This window comes from Psammomys obesus, unplaced genomic scaffold, assembly GCF_907164565.1.
Source record: "Psammomys obesus unplaced genomic scaffold, mPsaObe1.curated_primary_1811, whole genome shotgun sequence".
In the NCBI taxonomy this organism is placed as follows: Eukaryota; Metazoa; Chordata; class Mammalia; order Rodentia; family Muridae; genus Psammomys; species Psammomys obesus.
The window spans coordinates 779,958-801,354 of record NW_026596326.1 but is presented as its reverse complement, the minus strand read 5'-3'; the positions used below and the strand labels follow the sequence as shown (position 1 = coordinate 801,354).

The 21,397-nt window shown below is 51.8% G+C and overlaps 1 protein-coding gene across 2 annotated transcripts in view; it reads left to right on the top strand.

Annotated features, from left to right (window-relative positions):
* Tbc1d9b (TBC1 domain family member 9B) overlaps window positions 1–20,267 on the top strand; it is a 37,144-nt gene extending 16,877 nt beyond the window's left edge. The window contains exons 8-22 of one of the 2 annotated variants that reach the window (XM_055597136.1): window positions 1,331–1,492; window positions 1,956–2,106; window positions 2,678–2,892; window positions 5,659–5,776; window positions 6,858–7,143; window positions 8,381–8,510; window positions 8,640–8,738; window positions 9,693–9,761; window positions 11,643–11,883; window positions 12,245–12,310; window positions 14,076–14,147; window positions 14,405–14,455; window positions 17,065–17,121; window positions 17,562–17,668; window positions 18,949–20,267. In XM_055597136.1, coding sequence (XP_055453111.1) covers window positions 1,331–1,492; window positions 1,956–2,106; window positions 2,678–2,892; window positions 5,659–5,776; window positions 6,858–7,143; window positions 8,381–8,510; window positions 8,640–8,738; window positions 9,693–9,761; window positions 11,643–11,883; window positions 12,245–12,310; window positions 14,076–14,147; window positions 14,405–14,455; window positions 17,065–17,121; window positions 17,562–17,668; window positions 18,949–19,662 — 2,538 coding nt within the window. In that variant the 3' untranslated portion in view covers window positions 19,663–20,267. The remainder of the gene's footprint in view (window positions 1–1,330; window positions 1,493–1,955; window positions 2,107–2,677; window positions 2,893–5,658; window positions 5,777–6,857; window positions 7,144–8,380; window positions 8,511–8,639; window positions 8,739–9,692; window positions 9,762–11,642; window positions 11,884–12,244; window positions 12,311–14,075; window positions 14,148–14,404; window positions 14,456–17,064; window positions 17,122–17,561; window positions 17,669–18,948) is intronic. The other variant, XM_055597138.1, reaches the window with a different exon arrangement.
* The last annotated feature ends 1,130 nt before the right edge of the window (window positions 20,268–21,397 follow it).

The window sequence follows — 21,397 nt, the reverse complement described above, 5'->3', positions numbered from 1 at the left end:
TCCTTCTACAAACTAACTTTACCTTCATTGTTTGGGCCTAAAGGCTTGTACCACCATGCCTGGACCTAAACTTTTATTTACCTGAAACTTTCTCTACACCAGCTGGCCTTGAACACAGATCTGCTTGCCTCTGTCTCTTGGATTAAAGGTGTGTTTGTATTTCAGCCGGATCACACAGACCTAGATCTTTGGATGTGATCTTTTGCCAGAACAGCCATGTTTGGAATTAAAATTCCTCTACAGCCAAGCATTGTCTTTTCCGAGCACTCATCATTGGTTCATCCAGCATGCTACTTTATTTTTTGATACCAGCTGTCCTTCCAGGCACCATGAATAGAACAATGACCACGTTAGACAAAACACATACTCTAATGCTTAACATGGCAACAGGTTTGTGATCCCAGAACCTGGAAGGCAGATGTAAGAGGATCACTACAAGTTCACGGCTGGCCTGATATATATAGCAAGTACCAGAACAGCCATGAGCACACAGGAAAAAAGCAAAACCAAAGGGGGCTGGAGAGATACTCTGCAGTTAAGAGACTCCCTGCTCTTCTGGAGGACCTAGGTTTGGTTCCCAGCATCCACCAGGCAGCTCACAGCCACCTGTAACTCCAGCTGCAGGCACTCACAGATACATGTATACACATTAAATAAAAATCATGGTTTTAAATATTTCAGCCAGGCATGGCAGTGCATGCCTGTAATCCCAACACCCTGGTAGGCAGAGGCAAGCAGATCTCTGTGAGTTCGAGGCCAGCCTAGTCTAACAAAGGGAGTCCAGGACAGCTAAGGCTACACAGAAACCCTGTCATACTTTCGTGGAATTTGTTATATTCTAGGGTTATGGGTTTAAAAAAAAAAAAAAAAAAATCCCTTGAAATTCTGTAAGAATTTGGGGGTGTTTTTTTTTTCTGTTTCTAAAAGAAACTTCCAGGGCTGGTGAGATGGCTCAGCAGGTAGAGCACTTGGTGCTAAGCCTGGTGACCTGAGTGGAAGGAGAGAACTGACCCCCACAAGTTGACCTCTGACCTGCACACATACAAAGTGTGGAGTCCACCTCCTACATGCTTAATGCAACAGGATATAAATTCAGCAAGATCGGACAGTACCAGGAGAAAGAGCCAGTTGCCTCTGAAAAGTCCTCGCTGGCTAGTGTAGGTGGCTTTCGTTTTGTCCATCTAGAGAGGAAATTCAGGCTAGGCCTCATCTGCAGCCTCCCCCTTGGCCCCACTGACACTTGGAGGCATCTTTGTTCAACATTTTTGGGTGGTTGTGCACATCAGAGGCCAGCTAAGTTAGCACTTTCCCATCTTGTTTTATTTTCTAGTCTCTCCCAGTTCCTCAGGAGGCGCAGGAATCACCCAGCAGCCCATCTTCTCCCCTCAGCAGCCCTCCAAGTTCCAGTACACAGGAGGTTCCTACTACTTCTCAGGGCCTGCTCAAAGTCTTCCAGAAAAACTCACCCATGGAGGACCTTGGCGCCAAAGGGGTAAGCCTTGAGCGCCAGCACTTCAGCCCATACCTGAGATGAGACCTCTGGAGGAAGGCTGGTGCCAGCTCTGGGCTGGACCTTTGTGGCCAGCACCGTCACTCATGGCCCTGGCAGGATGTGCGTGCTTTCTTGGTCTGCACTGGGCTGTGTCAGGCACTTTTCCCGTCTCATTGTGGACCCAGGGCTTGGGGACAGACACTCTGCCCTGTGTGGTGGGCCACACAGGTGCCCTGGGCCTCTAATGGGAAGGGCCCTCTGCTGCTGAATTGCAGGGCGGAGGACAGGGTAAGTCCTCATCTCCCCCTTTACCATCATGGCTCTGAAACCTAAGCTTGCAGCAGCACTCCATGGGGGATTTCCACAGCAGGCTGCTAGCCTTGCCCAAAGAGGTAGAAGACCTGCCACCAGGCCTCAGCACTGAGACTCTCTTCAGCTCCACACGCCATGTTCCCTTTCCCAGGCTAAGGAGAAGATGAAGGAGGAGTCATGGAACATCCACTTCTTTGAGTATGGGCGTGGCATGTGCATGTACCGAACATCCAAAACTCGGGAGCTGGTCCTGAAGGGTATCCCCGAGAGCCTCCGAGGCGAGCTTTGGCTCCTCTTTTCTGGTGAGTGTGGTCCCATTGCTCTCAGCCTTGGATTGGTCAATCTTAGCCCCCAAAGTTTTCTGTGTGTGCTGCACTGGGGGAGCTTGTCCTAAGCTTGTATGAGGCCTTGGGTTCCATCACTAGCACCAAAAGAAAACTGGCCTCATGTGAGTTCCTCTGGTCCCTGAGCCAGCCTCTTGAAGTTAGCCAGGCAGGGGAGGAAGTGCCAGCTCTCGCAGAGAATTGGGATTAAGGCCTACAGCTCCACAAGGGCTCAGAGCAGCAGATGAGCAGATGACAGCACAGGGGCTGTCCGTGGGTGGCAGCACTATTGGAGGTGGGGAAGATCCTTTCAAGGCTGCTTTCCTTGGGACAAGCTCTGACCACAGTCATACATCTGGCCGCTTGGAGCATTTCAGGAGACAGGCCATTTGATAGAACAGTCACCAGAGAAACTCAGCCTCGCGCCTTGTAACTGATGACAAAGTTCCCTCTCCTCCCTGAGACATTTGTGTCTCCAGTCAGCCCTATCACCGCTGTCCGAGCCCTGGGAGAAAAAAGAGAAAGACAACTGCCACCTGTGTCTCCCCAGGGGCCTGGAACGAGATGGTGACCCATCCTGGCTACTATGCTGAGCTAGTTCAGAAATCCATGGGGAAGTACAGCTTGGCCACCGAGGAGATCGAGCGAGACCTCCACCGCTCCATGCCTGAGCACCCTGCTTTCCAGAACGAGCTTGGGATCGCTGCACTGCGGCGGGTGCTGACCGCCTATGCCTTCCGAAACCCTACTATTGGCTACTGCCAGGTAACAGAACTCAACAGGGACCCTGAGGAAAGTATCTCCTACCATTGCCTCCCAGGGGCAGGTGTTGGCCTGCCATACTTTTGAGGAAGAACTTAACCTCAAAAAAATGTGACTTAACCAGGCATGATGGTCTGTGCCTATAATCCTTGCTCTTAGGAGGATGAGGCAGGAGGATTGCTACAAGTTCAGGTTACCCTCAAAAACAAAGACCTGGTAGTAACACGTGCCTGCCTGTAATCTCAGCACCTGGGAAATCAGGGCAGGAGGATCAGGAGTTCAAGGTCACCCACAGTTACATAGAAAGTTTGAGGCCGGCCTGAGCTACACAAAACCCTGGTTTTTGTTTGTTTTCTTGCTTGCCAGCTTGTTTTTAAAAGGGCTGTAGATATGGCTTGAGGGTAAGTGTGTGATGCTCTTCTGGAGGACGGGAGCTCAATTCCCAGCACCCACGTCAGGCAGCCTGTAACTCCAGCTCTAGGAGATTTGATATCTTTGGCCTCCACAGGCCCTGCACTCACAGGCACACCCACACATGGACAGCCATACACGTAATTTTAAAAAATAAAATAAAATAATGATAGCTGTTCACCTTAGTCCCTTGTCATATGGTAAGTTTTCTTCTCAGTGCTCATTGTCTGAGACTGGGCAGAACTTTCTTCTTCTGTATGACAAAGCACGTATAATATGAAAATTACCATTTTAGCCACTGTTCAGTTTTCGATGCAGTGGCGTTAAGTACATACACTGTTAGGCAGTCATCACCACTGTCTATCTGCAGAACTTTTTATCTCCGCACACTAAGACTGTACTATCAAAACACCAGCTCCTCACTCCCACTTTCCCACCTGGCCCTGGACCGTTCTCCCTTTTGTCTCTGAATTTGACTGCTCTGCGCACCTCATGTAAGTGAAATCATACTGAATGAGAAAATGAGGACGCGACTGCCCTATGCACGGTGGAGGAGAATCTTTATTGTAGATAGGAGGGGGCGCACAGCCAAAGGATTCTAGAAAGGCCCAGACTGAATCAGGCCAGAGGATAAACCTAGCAATGAGAGGAGAGTCAGGGAAGAGTGAGAGAGGAAGGGGAGAGAGAAGGAAGAAAGAGAGGAGCCAGCAACTGAGAGCAAGAGACCACATAGCCAATGGCTGAGGTTATATAGGGATCAGAAGCTGGGGGAAGGAAAGGGAAGCCCAGACCCTGGGCTGGAGAGGTTTTGTACAGAGTGCCGGGTGAGGGACACTGGGAAGAGCCACAGGTACTGCATGAGGACCAGAAACCTTGTCCTAGGTTTCTTTGAGACCAATATTTATTATTTCACCTACTGTCCCCGAGAGCTATCACATCACAGCATGAGTCAGAACCTTCTTCCTTTTTAAGGATGGAAGATATTCCACCGTAGCTGAATATGATCTCTCTCTCTCCCCATCTTTTGATGAACACTTGGGTTACCTGTGGCACTGTCCTACTGTGCATGAGGCTGCTGTGAACCTCAGTGTATGAATGCCTGTCCCAGTCTCTGCCTTCAGGTTGTTGGCTATGAACGCAGAGATCAGATTGCTGGATGGTCTTCTGTGTTCATCTTCTGAGGAACTTCCATATTCTCACAGCTGCACCATTGTGTCCTCTCATCAGTAGCTCACGAGGGCCCAGTTCCTCTCTCACTTGCTGGTTTTACAGACATGGGTGTGGCAGACTGTTTCACTGAGGTTTTTGCTGGCCTTTGTCTTTGAGTCTAGTGGACTTCTCCTTGCCAGGTCATATGGCTTTCTGTTGGCCTTAGCTTAGATCTAGATTTCAAGGAAAACAGTTCCCTAAAACTTCATTACTGTGCTTCAGACAAGCTCTTGGATGTTGTGAGCTGCCCCTTTCCTGCCATACTGGAGAGGCTGGGGGAACTCAGCAGAGGGAGGGCAATCCTTTCACCTCAGTTGCCAAATGTCCCTCCTACTCTTGGACTGTCCTCTTCCCTCCATACCTGATGCTTCTAGCCTTTCCAAACTGCTTTTGATCTTCTGATTCATCTTCAGTTGAAGCAGACCAAGTCCCATCCCAGGTACCCAGTTTGGGGGAACCCTGTGTTGTTTTTTTTCTTTTTAATGACACCCCTACTCCTCATCGCTCCCCATCCCAACTTAGAAGCTGCCAACTTCTAACCACAATGGTGGCTCTGTGCTTGTCTGATTAGTTCTGTGGAAATGAAATGTGGAAATGACCCTCTCTGCCCCAGCTAGTTGCCTTTCCCTTTCCGTTGATTTTGGCCACTCATGGAAGCAGGGACCAGTAAGGGACCTTCAATTAAAAAACAAAAATAAAATAAAATAAAACAGAACAACAACAACAAAAAAAAAACATAGTTGCTGTAAGACCAGTGTTTTACATAGCATTACCAATTCATGGAGGCCAGCAGGTCGGCCTGAAATCATTTTTAAAATAACTTGCCCCCTTCGAAGCTTATTTTTGTTATCAGCTAATGTTGTATGAACCTTCCTCCCTGCTGCAGGGTCCTGCCTACACACCACACATCAGCTTGACCCAGTGGCAGTGTCTGCTGATGTCACTGTCTCTGTTTTCCTCATGCCTTCTGACCCACTCTGAGCTGGCTGGCTGGTTCTGTCTCATGGATTTCTTGTAAATTGGCTTGTTGGCAAATTTCCCAGGGTTGGTCAGGGTCTGATTCTTGTTTCTGGATGCTGGACCTCCCGGAAGGGGCAGATCCCTTTGCTCTGTGGTGAGACAGACACACCCCACTGTCTCTCCTGGCAGGCCATGAACATCGTGACCTCAGTGCTCCTGCTCTATGGCAGTGAGGAGGAAGCCTTCTGGCTACTGGTGGCCCTGTGTGAGCGCATGCTGCCCGACTACTACAACACCAGGGTAGTGGGTGAGTGTCACCAAGGCTCCCTTGCCTGAGCCTCAGCCTGCTCAGGACCTCCACATGGGTGTGGCTGCCCTTCCCCTGGCAGGCTGGCCCCTAAGCAGTTCCCCCTGGGACTTCCCGACAGTTTACAGACATTATGCAGGCTCCCACCTTACAGCCTGGAAGCTGAAGAAGGATCATGCCAAAAAGGAGAGAAGCAAGCACAGACTCCCTGACCTCTGCCTCCAGGGTCCAGCTCACACCTACACTCTGGGGGTTCCCAGGATGGCCAGAGAACAGCTCACATTCACCTAGAGCCCAGATCCCCACCCTGCTTTCCTGAGTCTCTTTACTATAGACATTTCAAGTATCAGAACCAGAACATATAGTCTACCCTGGTCCCGATGGCCCAGCCTCTACCCTTAGGCACTCACATCCAACAAAACCCATGTCACTTAAAGGAAATAGACTTACAGAGACAGGGCCGAAGCCAATGCTTACTTCTTTTGTTTCTAGGAGGGTGAGATTAGAATTTCCCGAAAGTCAGACTGCTGTATCCATATGTTCTATGTCAATGGATTCAGCCAAACGCAGACCAGAAATGCAGAGAAGAAACTCCATCTGTGCTGAGCACATCCAGATTTGTCCCCTTGTTCTTATCTATACAGTATATAATAGCTGTATATCTTTTTATAACACTGCACTGTAATAGGTATTACGAGTCATCCAGAAGTAACTTACAGTGTTCAGGAGGGTGTGCATAGATTCTGAAAAACTACCATGTATCCCCTGCTCTGACACCAGAGGATTTTGGTGTTGAAGGGAATGCTAAAACATCTTCATGGATGCCAAGGGACTACTCTATATTAGAGCAAATACTTCCTTTCGCACAGCGGTATGGAAGCTGTAATTAAAAAGTGATTCTTTTTCTTTCTGCTTTCTACATATGCACACCCCTCTGGCCCTCACTGTATGCAGAACTGGCATGGTTGAGGTTGGACAGGAACCAGGTGGTGTCCCTGTACCCCAGGCCCTGGGATTCTACTTGGGGTTTTCTGAAGGCCCTGGAGTTGTGCTCATATTCAGCCTCCTGTGCCCTCCTCAGGGGCCCTCGTAGACCAAGGCATCTTTGAGGAGCTCACGAGAGACATCCTGCCCCGGCTCTCAGAGAAGATGCAGGAGCTGGGGGTGATCTCCAGCATCTCGCTGTCCTGGTTCTTGACCCTGTTCCTCAGCGTCATGCCCTTCGAGAGCGCCGTGGTCATTGTGGACTGCTTTTTCTACGAGGGCATCAAGGTGATCTTGCAGGTGGCCCTGGCTGTGCTGGATGCCAACATGGAGCAACTGCTGGGCTGTAGTGATGAGGGCGAGGCCATGACCGTGCTGGGCAGGTAACCACACTGGGGGCGGCACAGCCCCTCCCCTCCCCAGCCCTCAGTCAGCATCCTGTGCTGTGCTTCAAGGACCTGACTAGGTCAAGAGATGAGCCAGGGGCAGGAGACAACTGTCCTAGGGGGCCCAAGATGCCTCCTCCATCCAAGGCTGGGAAGCTGTCTTTTCACAAAGCCGTCCTGGTTACCTCCTCCAAGCTCAGCAACACTGCTCAGTGCCCATCCCCAGGTTAGAGCAGACCCACGCGGGGTTTGTCCACACAGCTAAATGGACCTGTCACCAAGCCCAGACTCACCCCGGCCTCCTCAAACACCCATCCCTCCCAGGTTCTCCCTCCACCCCAGCTGTCTCAGTACACAGATAACCCTTTCTGGGGCCAGGGCCTGCTTCATTGGGTGTTCTCTGCTCTAGTCTCTTTCATACTGCACAGGGCTCTGATTAGATCTGACCCCGGCCCCACCCTGGGCATGGGGAAATTCCCCCCCCCCTTCTATGGTTTTTCTCTGCACAGAGGAGCTTCCCAAGTTCCCAGCCTGTCTTTCAGCTCTCTCCCCACCTCACCCTAGTGCTTACCCTGAATTCTTTATGGCCCAGCCTGGAGCACTGTGCTTGTCCATTGAGCCAGCCTAGGGCTGGTGGGACCCTGCAGAGTCAGCAAGGCTGTTGTCTTCTTCCCCCTCGCTAATGTGGCTCTTGGTCCCTGATGTCATGACGATGGTTATGACTGGGTTTCATGCATATGTCCTACAACGACATGAGCATCTTCTTGGGAGGAGGCATCTGACAAGGGGTGCCAAGGGGAATGGGTTGAAACCAGAAAGCCTCTCCTACCTGAGCGGCCGGCTCCTGCTGGAGAGCCTAGGAGGCTGGGAAGCCCTGCCAGGCCTAGTCTAGATGGCCAAAGCAAGACCCTATCCATGGAGAAACTGTTCACTGTATGGTTCTCTGTGGCCAGACCCTGGTGACCTACCAGAGAGGACGCACATTGTCCCCAAACTAAGTAGGCTCTGGAATCCACAGGCCCATAGAAGACAACCTGGCATCCTCGGGGTTAGTGCTCAGGCATCACTGGGCAGCAAGACCTATACTCTGCTGCCCTGATGGGAGCTCTCAGCCCAATAGGGGCCCCCATTGGACACACCACCACCTTCCCACAGTACTCCCAAGGCTGAACTCTGCCCCAGCATTTGGCTGTGTCTGGTGGAGGCCCAAACTGCTATCTTTTGATCTTTGCAGATACCTGGACAACGTGGTCAACAAGCAGAGCATTTCTCCACCTATCCCACACCTCCACGCTCTGCTAACCAGTGGAGATGACCCTCCTGCAGAGGTGGACATCTTTGACCTCCTGAGAGTGTCCTATGAGGTCAGCTCATAGCAGGGTTAGCCCAGCCAGGCTCTTCCCCAGGGCCTTTGGTTTTAGGTGAACACAGGCAAGTGTGGCAGGGACCTCACCCTCTGCCTTTGGTCTCACTGATTCTCCTTTGGCCTGTAGAAGTTCAGCAGCCTAAGGGCTGACGACATTGAACAGATGCGGTTTAAGCAGAGGCTGAAGGTGATCCAGTCCTTGGAAGACACGGCCAAGAGAAGCGTGGTATGGTCACTGGCAAAGGCAATGGTAACCTCTGGCAGCAAGGGGCTACAGGGCTAGCCTGAGTGGACCCTTCTCCCGAAATACCCTGTCCGGCCCCACCCTTCCCTGGGCAGGGGGCAGGGTCCAACTTGTGCCCTATCCCTGCACTGCCTTGGTACCTGTGTCACGGTCAGGATGCTGTGTGGAATCCCACAGCACAGGGGCTAGTTTGGGGAAACAGGGAGAGACCCTGCTCACTTAGTGGGAATTGTCTCTTTGACCTTGCACACTGAGGCCATGGGCCTTCTGGGTTAAGTCCTCCCAGGCTGGTTTTTCTACAAGCTTCACTTCTGTCCTGGGCAGTGCCACTCTGCCACTCTTTCCAGCCCACACCATATGCCCCTGCCTGAAGCCCTTGTCCTTGTCTCTGCAGAGGATGGACCATCCCTGCCACCCCAGGCTCTGTTTAAACCTGTTCTTGCTCTCTGCCCCTGTGGAGGCAAGGACCTCTTTCTTGGCCTCCACATTCTCAGCCGTCCCTTCAGGGTTTAGGGCACTCAGGGCACTTTGCTCACAAGGGAAAGATGTGACCAGCTCTGGCTAACTGAAGTAGAAAGACCTGGCTAGAAAAATTATAGGAACCCCTTTCAGGCAGCTGGAGCTAAGCAGCCCTCCATTAACCTGTGTTCCTCAGTGGGTCTGTCAGGAGAGAAAGAGCCCCTCTAGCTTCTACCCCCACGAAGAGTTGCAGGGAATGGGAGCTGACCGGCAGCTAGTGGCAAAGGGTGAGCATACAGGTAGCCCTCTCCTAAGGGCACCCACCATCATGTGCTTGGCCACTGGTGACAGGACAGACCACAGCCTTGCCACCCTTTGCGTCTGCTTACGTGAGAGCTCTCCCAGAGCGAGCATTTTGTTTGTACTTCAGCAGGAGCTCAGGGTCCTCCAGTACCAACAGTTCATCTTTCCTTCTAGGTCCGAGCCATACCAGGGGACATCGGCTTCTCCATTGAAGAGCTGGAGGATCTTTACATGGTGTTTAAGGTGACAGCTAAGCACAGGGGTGGGTGCACTTCCCCATCTAGTCTGCTACAAGTGTCCTCAGCACAGCAGCTCCAAGCCAGGAAACCCCTGTCCTCAGCTGCAGTTGCTGTGAACCATGTGTGATGGAATTTAATCCTTCTTGTCATTTAGTCAACAGGGTGTGCACAAGAGCACCTCAGGTGTCACTCCTCTGGAGTCATCCACTTTTTGAGGCGGGGTCTCTCACTGGCCGAGAGCTTACCTAGTAGGCTAAGCTGGCTGGCCAGTGAACCATGTTCCCGCCTCTGCCTCACACTGCAGTGATTCCAAGGGCACACTACTACAAGTAGCTTTTTTGCCTTTTTGTTGTTGTTGTTATTTTTATTTGTTTTGTTTTTTGAGACAGGGTTTTTCTGTGTAGCCCTGGATGTCCTGGAACTCCCTCTGTAGACCAGACTGTCCTCGAACTCACAGAGATCTGCCTGCCTCTGCTTCCCGAGTGCTGGGATTAAAGGCCAGCTGCTTGGTGCAGGTTTTTTTTTTCTTTTAACCTCGTGATTACATGTACTTATTTAGCGTGTGTGTGTGTGTGTGTGTGTGTGTGTGTGTGTACGTACATATGCCATGGTGTGTGTGTAGAGGTCAGAGGACAGCTTGTGAGAGTAGGTTCTCTCCTTTGCTGTGTGTTCCAGGGATCAAACTCAGGACATTCCATTTGGCGGTAAGCACTTTTATCCCCTGAGCTACCTTGCCAGCCCCACACACCCAACTTTTTCTGTTGATCCTCGGGGCCACAGTTAGGTTCTCATCCTTGCATGGCAGAGGCAGTGTACTGACTGGGCGCTGACAGAGCGCTCCCAAAACAGAAGCCATTCACACCAAGTCACAGAGAAGAGGGACTGCGGGCCGGGAACGGCGGTGCACACGTGTAACCCCGGCACTCGGGGAGGCAGAGGCAGGTGCAGATCCCTGTGAGTTCAGAGCCAGCCTGCTCTATAAATCAAGTCCAGGACAGCGAAGGCTACACAGAAAAACCGTGTCTTGAAACAAGTAGAAAAAAGAAAAAGAGGAGGAGGAGGAGGAGGAGGGAGAGGGAATACATCCACTTCTTTAACTGAAAACTTAGCTTCAGGTGCTGTGTCAAGGTGCTGAAACCGCCAGTGACACTGCTCCAGCTCTGTTAACCTCTGGGCAGCTTTTCCTGTAGTGTGATAGACAGGACTGTCCTGAGCAGCTCCTAGGTCATGCTCTCAGTGACCCCAGTGGAAACAGAATTTTCTTTCCAAGTAAGTTTTAGCAAAGCGACAGGTCAGCTGTTGGGATGACTCAACCTAGGTGCTGTGGTTTGGGCTTCCAGACCAGTGGTGGTGGATGACCTACAGCCTTGTAATCCCTAGCCTGAGGGCGAGTCAGGAGCGTCTGCACACAGATCTCAGGTGCATTAAAAGGAGGGAGAAGGGCACTGGGGGGAAGGCAAAGTCCCTCTGGTCGGTCTGGCTTTGGTTTTTGGTGGTGGCGGTAGTGGTTGTTTGACTGACTGACTGAGTGAGTACTTGGGTGTTTTGTTGTTTGTGTTTGAGCTGGGTTTTCTCTGCTGCCCAGGCATGCTTCACACTGACCCTCCTGCCTCAGTTTCCTGAGTGCTGAGACTGTGGATACACACTGCCAGTTCCCGTGGTCCTTTCCAGCTGCCCTGGGTTCAGTTACCAAGGTGGCTCACACTATGTCCAACAGTGGCATCCAGGAGCCCTGTCTGGCTCCTCTGCCGTGCACTCGCATGAGGGCTGAGCTGTCTGGCCAGTGCTTACTACCTAAGACTGTGCAGATGTGGACAGATCAGGGAAGGCACCCTAGTAATCCTGAGAGCCAGGGCCCCATCTCACCAGACGGTGTCCCCTGCAGGCCAAGCTTCTGGCAAGCCAGTACTGGGGTGGTAGCCGCTCAGCAGCCATCCACCGGGACCCCAGCCTGCCCTACCTGGAGCAGTACCGGATCGATGCCAGCCAGTTTCGGGAGCTCTTTGCCAGCCTGACGCCTTGGGCCTGTGGCTCTCACACGCCTGTGCTGGCAGGCCGCATGTTCCGCCTCCTGGACCAAAACAAGGACTCGCTGATCAACTTCAAGGAGTTTGTGACTGGGATGAGTGAGTGTCTGACCCATCTTTCAAGCACCAGCCAGTGCGTCTGTCCCTCCTGTGGCCAGCAGAGGGCGGCCTTGAGCCCTTGCCTTTGACCTCAGCAGTTTCTTCCACTGTCCCTCTCCAGCAGTCTGGGGGTGCTGGACCCAAAAGAAGGCTAAGCTTTTCCATAGGGTCTGAGGAAAGCAGGAGGCCCAGGGCTCATTTGATCTTTCCTAGAGACCTGGCTAGGGAGGAGCCAAGGCCTCCCAGAGTGTGGCGTCTCTACCAGAATCCACAGGAAGGGTGTGGACACGCAGGGACATGGCCTGCGGTGTTCCCTGGAGCCTTCTTGCCAACCATCCCTCTCCCTGCCCTTGCTCCACAGGTGGAATGTACCACGGAGACCTCACAGAGAAGCTCAAAGCCCTCTACAAGCTGCACCTGCCCCCAGGTGAGTGAGGCACTGCCATGGCCTCTCTGGGCCCCTCAGCTGTCCAGAGCTGGGAATGTACCACTGAACTACCAACATACCACTGGATGGCTATAGCCAGGGGAGTGAGCTAGATGGAAGGGAGGCTCCGGGAGCCATCGTGAGTGAGGATCTGGGACTCCGGTCCACCCTGGTGGTCTGAGCACAGGCCCGGGATGGGGAAAGGACATGAGGGAGAGCGTAGTGGAGCTCCTCAGGCCATCTAGGAGGGCAGTGTAACCAAAGTCCATGATGGATTCATAGGAGGCTATGATGGAGGTGCCAGTGCGACACTGGGCCTATACTCTGTTCTTGAAGAAACTCTTACCCAAAGGTTCCTGTTTATTCCAGGGCAGCCTGGGTCACTGCCAAGACCACCTGCAGATCCTGTCACATGTCCTCAGGGGCCCCACGCTCGGCCTCTTAGTGGAGCTAGAGCTGGCGTTAGGATGGGATGTTTCCTGTGGGCGGCTGGTGTGAGCCAAGCGGAGGGGCTCACAGAGGCCGGCCAGCACATGGCCCTGGAATCTTTCATGTGTGACCAGAGTTTATCCAGCTCAGCAAGAGTGACCACAGGGACAGCCCCTAAGAAGGCGCTTTTCCTTAGCAGGAACCAGATCCAGAAAGATGAAAGTGATGGCCCAGGGCACCCTGCTTCCTCTGGTGGAACGGCCCCAGGTTTCCAGGTCTCTTGTCTGGGGCCTCCCTCTGAGCAATTTGCAACAGTATCTGCCTTCAAAACAGGCCCTGACTGAATTCTGGATTGCAAGGCTGTGCTCCCCACTCACCTCACATACCCCAGCCTCCCACTGTGTGCACTGGTGCCTGGATCACTGGTCAGAGCTCCCCGTCTGACTACTCTGTTGGCGGAGCTGAAGGGGCTTGTGGTGCACAGTTCTCACATGAGGCTAGCTTGCAGCTGGTGAGAGCCAGAAGGCCTGGGCTGCATCAGAGAACTAGGCTATGCCCCACCACCTCAGCCTGCTTCATCCAGGGCCTGGGATGCTCAGATCCTACCACCTGTCTGTGCCTTGCCCCGTTTACCCTTCTGTGTTCCCCACCTCATCCCTTCCATATAACAAGAGTGGTAAGGTCACATGTCCACACAGCCTTGGGGATCTGCAACCTCAGGTTGCTGTCAGCCACTACCAGCAAGTGCAGAGTGTGAGACCGGCTGGATGTGTTGATGCAGCACAATTCCCACAGTATAAAGTAAAGTGAGTCGTGTATGTGTGTGCCTGTAGGCATGTAAAATGGCCCAGAGGGATGTGCTGAGCTAGGTCATCACGTGTGGGAGGACAGTTCGGCTCACTAGGCTCCTGGGCGTATGGATATGTCCTTGCCCAGCATTTGTACTACATTTCCAAACACAGTGTCATGCTGGGGGCATAGCTCAACCATAGAGCAAGCCTAACATAGGGGATAATGTGCAGTTCAGTCCCCAGCACACACACACACACACACACGCAAATCCCACATTGTCAAAGTCGAGGTAGCAAGCCAAACACACCTGCAATGTCACACTCAGGAAGCTGAGGCAGAGGATTGAGCATACAGTCCTGCCTGTGCTACAGAGTGAGGGCCTGTCTCACAAACAGGAATGTGACCAACTGTGTTAACACTGTCAGGGGTTACAGTTGAAGGCAGTCAGCCTGGGGGGACAGGAGCGGGAGAGGGTGGCCTTTCTGCTTTGACTACAAGGTGAAGTCTTCTGCTGTCCTCACTTGTTCCTTCTCTTGGAATGCAGCTCTGATCCCAGAGGAAGCGGAGTCGGCCCTGGAGGCCACCCACTATTTCACGGAAGGCAGCTCCTCAGAAGGTGAGACGCCCAGCACAACCAGCCATGGGTCTGCAGCCCTCAGCCTTTCCATGGGGCCTATGCAGGAAGCCAGCAGTCCTGCCGTGGGCTCAGGGAGCATGCCACCCTGGGGTGCTCCCTGGGAGGGCCCCCACAACACTTCCTGGGCCAGCTTGGCCCCTGTAGACCTTTTCAACTGTTGTTTCTCTTGCATCTCTGGCTCCCCGGACGTGGGCCTCTCCCTCTACCCTCTACGCATCCTCTGCTGTCCCTGCCAGCATCTCCTCTGGCCTCAGATCTGGATCTTTTCCTGCCCTGGGAGGCACAAGGTCAGTCCCTGGAGGGCAGGGGCGACCCCTTTGCTTCTAGGCTTTGTCTTCCTTTGCTCAGAAGCCTAGATGCTTTCATGCCCCAGGGACTCTTTGGAACTTCATCCTGTGGGGAGAAATCCTGAGAACAACCAAGGACCAAGCTGCTTCTGGTGGGGACAGTCTGCTGTGGACAGTTAATGATAAGGACGCATGCACAGCGGGCTAGACATACAGCAAACCTGGGGCATTACCTCTGCACCCACATGCAGAAACCTCATGTTCATAGGAAAGGAGTGCAGAGTGCTATCATTGTGGCTGTGTGAGACAGGTACAGGATGGAAGAGCCAAGGGAGGCAGCAGATGCTCCTCTGGGGAAACACCTTCAAGCTTCACAGGAGTTTTTCATCCCAGAAAATACGTATAAGTTTAGTGCCTGTTAGGACTCAAGCTTTGCTGCATGTAAAGCTCACTGGGAATGTCTAACATGGTGAAGGGCTGTTCTGAGCCCTGTGATTTGGCAATGGAGTTGGTCATGTGTAATGCAGGACTGACGACAGGCTGGGAGTGTAGCTCAGTGTTTGAACACTTGGTTTGCATGTGAGATCCTGGGTTCTCTCCTGTGGAGCTGGGAATGGAACCTGGGGCATAGTGGTACATGCCCCTAATCCCAGTACTCTACATAGAGGCCAGCCTGGCAGGAGAAATGAACCCAAGGCCAGCCTAGCTACATGGTGATTTTTTAAAAAATAATGGTCTAGTAAGAGGGTTCTGTTGGTAAAGGCGCCTGCTGCCAAACCTGGCGACCAGAATTTGATTTCCAGAATCGACATGGTGGAAGTAGAGAACCAACTCTCACAGTTTTACTTCTGGCCTCCGCACACTTCGTGGTATGCACACCCATTTATGCATGCACACAATAAATTCTGAGCCAGAGTGAAAAAGCTCAGGCCTTTAGTCTGAGCACTAAAGAGGCAGACACAGGTCGATCTTGTAAATTCAAGGCCAGCCTGGTCTACAAAGAGTTCCAGACCAGCTAGGGCTACATAGTGAGATATTGTCTCAAAAAAAAACAAAACAATAATGACAATAAAAAGAATTAACTTATTTAATTAATATCAAGAATAAGGCCTGGGCTGCTGGACACGGTGGCTCACGCCTGTAATCCCAGCACTCTGGGAAGCAGAGGCAGGTGGATCGCTGAGAGTTCAAGGCCAGCCTGGTCTGTAAAGTGAGTCCAGGACAGCCAAGGCTACACAGAGAAACCCTGTCTCGAAAGAACACGGTCTTCTGCACGGTCTGAGTTTGGTTTCTAACAGCCACATGGCAGCTCACACCATCTGTAACTCCAGCTCCAGCGGGTCTCAAGACCTCTTCTGGCGTACATATGTATGTGCAGGCAAAGCACCCATACCCATAATTCTTCGGTGTTTAAAAAGAATACAAATCATGCCAGGGGTGGTGGCATGCCCTTTTATCATAGCTCTTGGAAGGCAGAGGCAAGGAGATCTCTGTGACCTTGAGCATAGCTTGGTGGCAGGTGGCTGAATTCAGGGCTGTGTCGTGAGACCTATGTAAAAAAGGAAAGAAAATACAAGTTAAAGAGGCCAGTGTGCCTTATGTTACACTCAAAGCCTAGGCAAACCAGGATGCCCTAAACGTGTCCTACCTACCCCTAAGGGAGAGGCGTTGGGGTACGCAGACCTATTCTTGGGCCCCACGTATTCCTGAGGCAACAGCGTTCCTATTCCACAGTGAGAACCTGAGCCTGGAGGTAATTGTCCTTCCTCGCTACCAGCACAGTCCTGGAGGACCGTTCATTGCTAGGATGTGCCTGACATCACTTGAGGTCCGCCAGCAGCCCACTGCCTTAGAGAACTGCAGGCCTTTGGAGAGCTTCGAGTTCATGTTCGTTCGCACATGTACAGTGCAGGGTGCCATCTTCAGCAAATACAGCACTTCATGAAACCCCGGGCCAGCGAGATGACTCGGCAGGGAAGGACGCTTGCTGCCAGACAGTTCCTGGGACCCAGGGTAGAAAGAAAGAACCAGTTCCCACAGCTGTCCTCTGACCTCCATTATGCAGTGGAGCATGTGTGCTCTCACACAATTAGTACATTAATCAATTAAGGCAAAAACAAACAAGATAGTAGGCCGAACCCAGGGGCCCTATACAAAAACCCCCTCTGCTGGTCTCACAGTCTCAGAAGGAATCACTCCTTGGGTTTGATCTCTTTTTGCAGCAGCGTTCAGTAGTTGTCATGTTTGCTCCACAGTGCGCGTCATCATTCACTGGAAGCAGCACTGTGCGCCTTGTTTCTTTTGAAAGTGAGGAAGTATCTCTTTGTGTGTGGGGCCGGGGATGGAGCCCAGGGCCTGCAGCTTGCTTAGCAAGGACTTCATTACTGAGCTGAGTCCCCAGCGATTGGCTTTTCTTAACTGTAACCAAGTGAAGACATGACCAGCTCTGCCTTGCCATAGTGTTGAGGGGCTGGGACCAGCCAAGCAGGAGGGCAGCATGGGGCCTATGGTCGCTGGTTCTAAAGAACTATAAGGTGCGACCTGTAAGGATCTTCTGGTTTGTAGTCAAAAAGATCATTCTTTGTTTCTTTTTTTCTGTTATGTGGAAGCTCTACCGCAGGAACAGCAAGAAGGAAGTGCAAATGAGGACATCCAAGAAAGAAGAGGTACAGGCCATTCCCCTACTGGCAATCCCAAGGGCAATGGGACCCGGGTGCCCCTTGATTGTGTCATTCCTTCCCCAGTCACTGTAAGATGGCAAGGGTGTGCCCTGACAGGTGTTGATGCCTCTGTGTGTAGCCTGGCTCACCTGCTGCCATGGGGCCCCAGTCTGCTGCCCTCATCGTGTGCGGCCAGGGCTCCACACTCACAGCAGCCTCTCTCCAGCCTTGGGGAAGACAACTTAGGTCCAACCTACTTCTGCTCACTCAGGAGAGACCCATGGGAATTTGGAGGTGTTTTTGAACCACTCCCCAAATGCCAGAGCATTTTGTAATAGAACCCAAGTAACCTCAGGTCAGAGAGCAGCACACCCTGCCATCAGCCCACAGCCTGCTTTCTCTTCTTTGACAGATGGAGATTAATCTCTCTTTCTCTCAACCTACAGAGGAGAAGGGGACCAGCCCTCCTGACTACCGACACTACCTTCGGTTATGGGCTAAGGAGAAAGAGGCTCAGAAGGAAACCATTAAGGACCTTCCCAAGATGAACCAGGTAGACTCATTCAGAATCTACAGCATGTTTCTAGGCTTACACAGCTTCACAGTATTATACTCTGGCAGTCTCCTGTGGGTAGGAATTCTCTTCCCTCTCTCTAGAGCCTCCTAGCCCTGAATGGCCATTAGTGATGATTACAGAAAGATAAAAGCTACTTCTTGGACAGGATGGTGTTTCCATGGAAACTGTCTCCTTAGGTTGAGTCAGTATCCATAAATCCCAGAAGCACTGGGGAAGGTTAGTCTCCATAGCCGGAGACACACTCACCACTTTTGAGAAGAGCATACCCATAGCACTCCAGTTCCTCCTGGGCCCAATGCCTGCCATGATGTCTTCACACCCGACCAACTCTTAGTTTAGACTTCACCCTAGCTGTGCCCAGAGAAGGCCTTGCATTCCGAGCACTGTTACACACATGCGTTAGGAATGGCCGGGGGAAAGTCTCTTTCCCCCAGCTGACCCAGCGCGTGCTTACCTTGACATCCCCCCCCCCCCCCCGAGCCCCATGGAAATAGGCAAAACTACTTCTGTTACCATTATAACAAGGCAGGCTGGAGAGATGGCCGAGTGTAAACGTGCTAGCTGCACAGGCGGATGACTTGAACATGAATCCCCAGAACCACGTGTAAAAAAAAAAAAATTCAGATGTACGATGGCACACCTTTAATCCCAGCACTCAGAAGACAGAGGCAGGCGGCTCTCTGTGAGTTCAAGGCCAGCCCGGTCGACACAGTCAGTGTTAAGAAAGCTAGCCAAAAAGCAAGAGACTACCCTAATTGCTAAGGCAAGGATTGACTGCCAGAAGTTGTCTTTGACTTCCACATGCCTGTGTGCCCTATACACACACTCTCTCTCTCACATACATGCACACACACATCCCCTCTTCCTGCTCCTCTTTCTCTTATAAAAAGCCAAAGGTACTGAGTATGATGGCACACATCTTTAATCCCAACACTTGGGAGGCAGAAGCAGGTTTATTTCTGTAGGTTCGGAGCCCAGCCTGGTCTACGTAAGGAGTTCCAGGCCAGCCAGGGATACATAATGAGATTTAAAAAAACAAAACAAAACAAAACAGAAAAACCGGTTGGGAAGAAAGTCTTTGAAAGGACTAAGGACTGTGTAACATTGGTCAAGTCACTCCCTTCCCAAACCTCAGTTTAGGAATGATAAAGGAAGGGTCTGTGGCATCAAAATCCCAACAGCAGTTAGAGTGGCCTCTATGAGCATGGCCATACACCTATAAACACCTCTGTTTTCTTTCCGGCTTTCTCCCTAAGGAGCAGTTCATTGAGCTGTGTAAGACACTTTACAACATGTTCAGCGAAGACCCCATGGAACAGGACTTGTACCACGCCATCGCCACAGTGGCCAGCCTTCTGCTCCGCATTGGTGAGGTGGGGAAGAAGTTTTCAGCAGCCCGGACAACCAAGAAGCCCAGGGATGGTACCCACGGCGGGGACCACAACAGTGCCACAGAGGAGGATGAGCCACCCATACCCAAACCCCATCAGGATCCAGCCCGGGAATACCAGCCACCAGCTGCAGGGGATCCCCAGGCCAAAGCCAGTGGTGACGCTCACCCTGGAAAAGCCCTGCAGGACGGTCCTGCTGTAGTGGAGGGAGGCAGTGGCGAGGGGCAGGGCTCTCCTTCCCTGCTTTTGTCTGATGATGAAAGCAAAGATGACATGTCCATGTCCTCCTACTCAGTAGTCAGCACAGGCTCCCTGCAGTGTGAGGACCTCACAGATGACACAGTGCTGGTGGGAGGAGAAGCCTGTAGCCCCACTGCCACTTCACGTATCGGGGGCACTGTGGACACGGACTGGTGCATTTCCTTCGAGCAGATCCTGGCCTCCATTCTAACAGAGTCTGTGCTGGTGAACTTCTTTGAGAAGAGGGTAGACATTGGACTCAAGATCAAGGACCAAAAGAAAGTAGAGAGGCAGTTCAGCACTTCCAGTGACCATGAGCCCCCTGGGGTCTTGGGCTGAGCTGCAAAATAGAAGCTGGTCTCTGTCTCCTTCCCTTTATCCCTTTCTGTTTTTTCCTCAAAGACACACCTGTACTTGAAACAGGCTGTCACAGAAGCAAAGAAGGTCAGGTCATTGCAGACCCAGTTGCCTTACAGGGATTGCCTGGGCTGGGCATCCGCTTTCTCCCTGCGGCTGGAAGCCTGGAGAACCTGCCTTGAGCCCGCTCTTCGCGTAGCATCAGAGGCTTTCAGATCTGCGCCTTCGTTCTTCTTGCCTCCGCACCCCATTCTGTGCACACACTACACCAGTTGCTCCATCTAGCCATGTGGCCTGGCCACCAGTTGTTACTCGGTCATGTGCTTGGGCTCCAAAGGATGAACCTTCTAGGTACCTTCTCATGTTCTTCAGCCTGAGCCCGGGTCTGAGGGACCGAGACAGGGGATGGCTGATGCATGGGTAGGAGCCTTGCACGGCACTCCGAACTTAGGAGGTCTCCATTCCTCTGCACCATTAACTTTAAAAGCACATCCCTCAGGTCTTCCTCTGTTCCCTCGCCCTCCTTTTAGTTGGCTAAAAATCACACTGTGCTCAATGCCTTAATAAATCCCTGAGAAAAAGAGAAAGCACGCTGCGTCCTGTGCCTTCGTGTGGCCCTGAACCACTGCCTCATTCTTCTCCTCAAATCAGATGTGTGGCCCAGAAAGCATTGTGAGCGTTCAGCACATGTGGCTGCGCACAGTAGCGGGGAGAATTTCAAGACCTTCCATGGTACGTGGTCACAGGTCTTCGGCTCAGTGCGCAAAGGTGTGTGCAATATAGTAGATGTATCCTCAGGCCTGGGCCATACCAAACTGTTAGCCATAAGAAGCAGATACACACGGCCAGAGCGGACCTTCCAGGTTGAGCTAGAGCAGGACTCAGCAATGGGGCTTCCCTGGCCGTGTAGCAGGAGCAGAAGTAGACCGATCATGAGCATCCATTTTCCCAAGAGCTGCTTTCACTTCCACGAACAAATGGATCTTGGGACTTTTTTTTTTTTTTTTTTTTTTTTTTTATGTGAAGGCTGGTGAGATGGCTCAGCGGTTGAGAGCACTGGTTGCTCTCCCAGGGGTCCTGAGTTCAAGTCCCAGAACCCACATTGTGGCTCATGAGCATCTATAAAAGGGTCTGATGCTGTCTTCTGGAGTGCAGGTGTAGATGCAGACCGAGTACTCATACATTAATAGATAAATAATTATGGTGATAAGGCCAGGTGTGGTGGCACATCTGTAATTCTGCCCTAGAGAATGAGGCAGGACAATTGTTTTGTTTGAGGACAGCCTAGGCTACATGTTGAGATCCTTTCTCAAAAAGCCAAAATAAAATAAATAAGATGGTATCAGGTTTTATTTACAAAAATACTATAAACTCTGCTTATTCCCAGCACCCATGTAAAAGCTGGGCATGGCCATTCCCACCTAGACCTCCAGTGCTGGTGGTCAGAGACAGGCAGCCTAGCCAAACAGCCAGCTTCAGGTTCAGTGCGAGGCCCTGTTTCAAGGGAATAATGCAGAGTGATTAGGCAGGTCACCCAACACGCTTGTCTGGCCTCTACCCACACTCCTGCATACATAGGAAATAGACAAATTGGTGATTTCTAGTAAACTTAGCATCTCCTCAACTCAATTCTGGATCATTTTTATTACCCCAGGAAGATCCATTTACAGGAGATTCCTGTTCCCACTCCTAGTCCCAGGCAACTACTAATCTAATA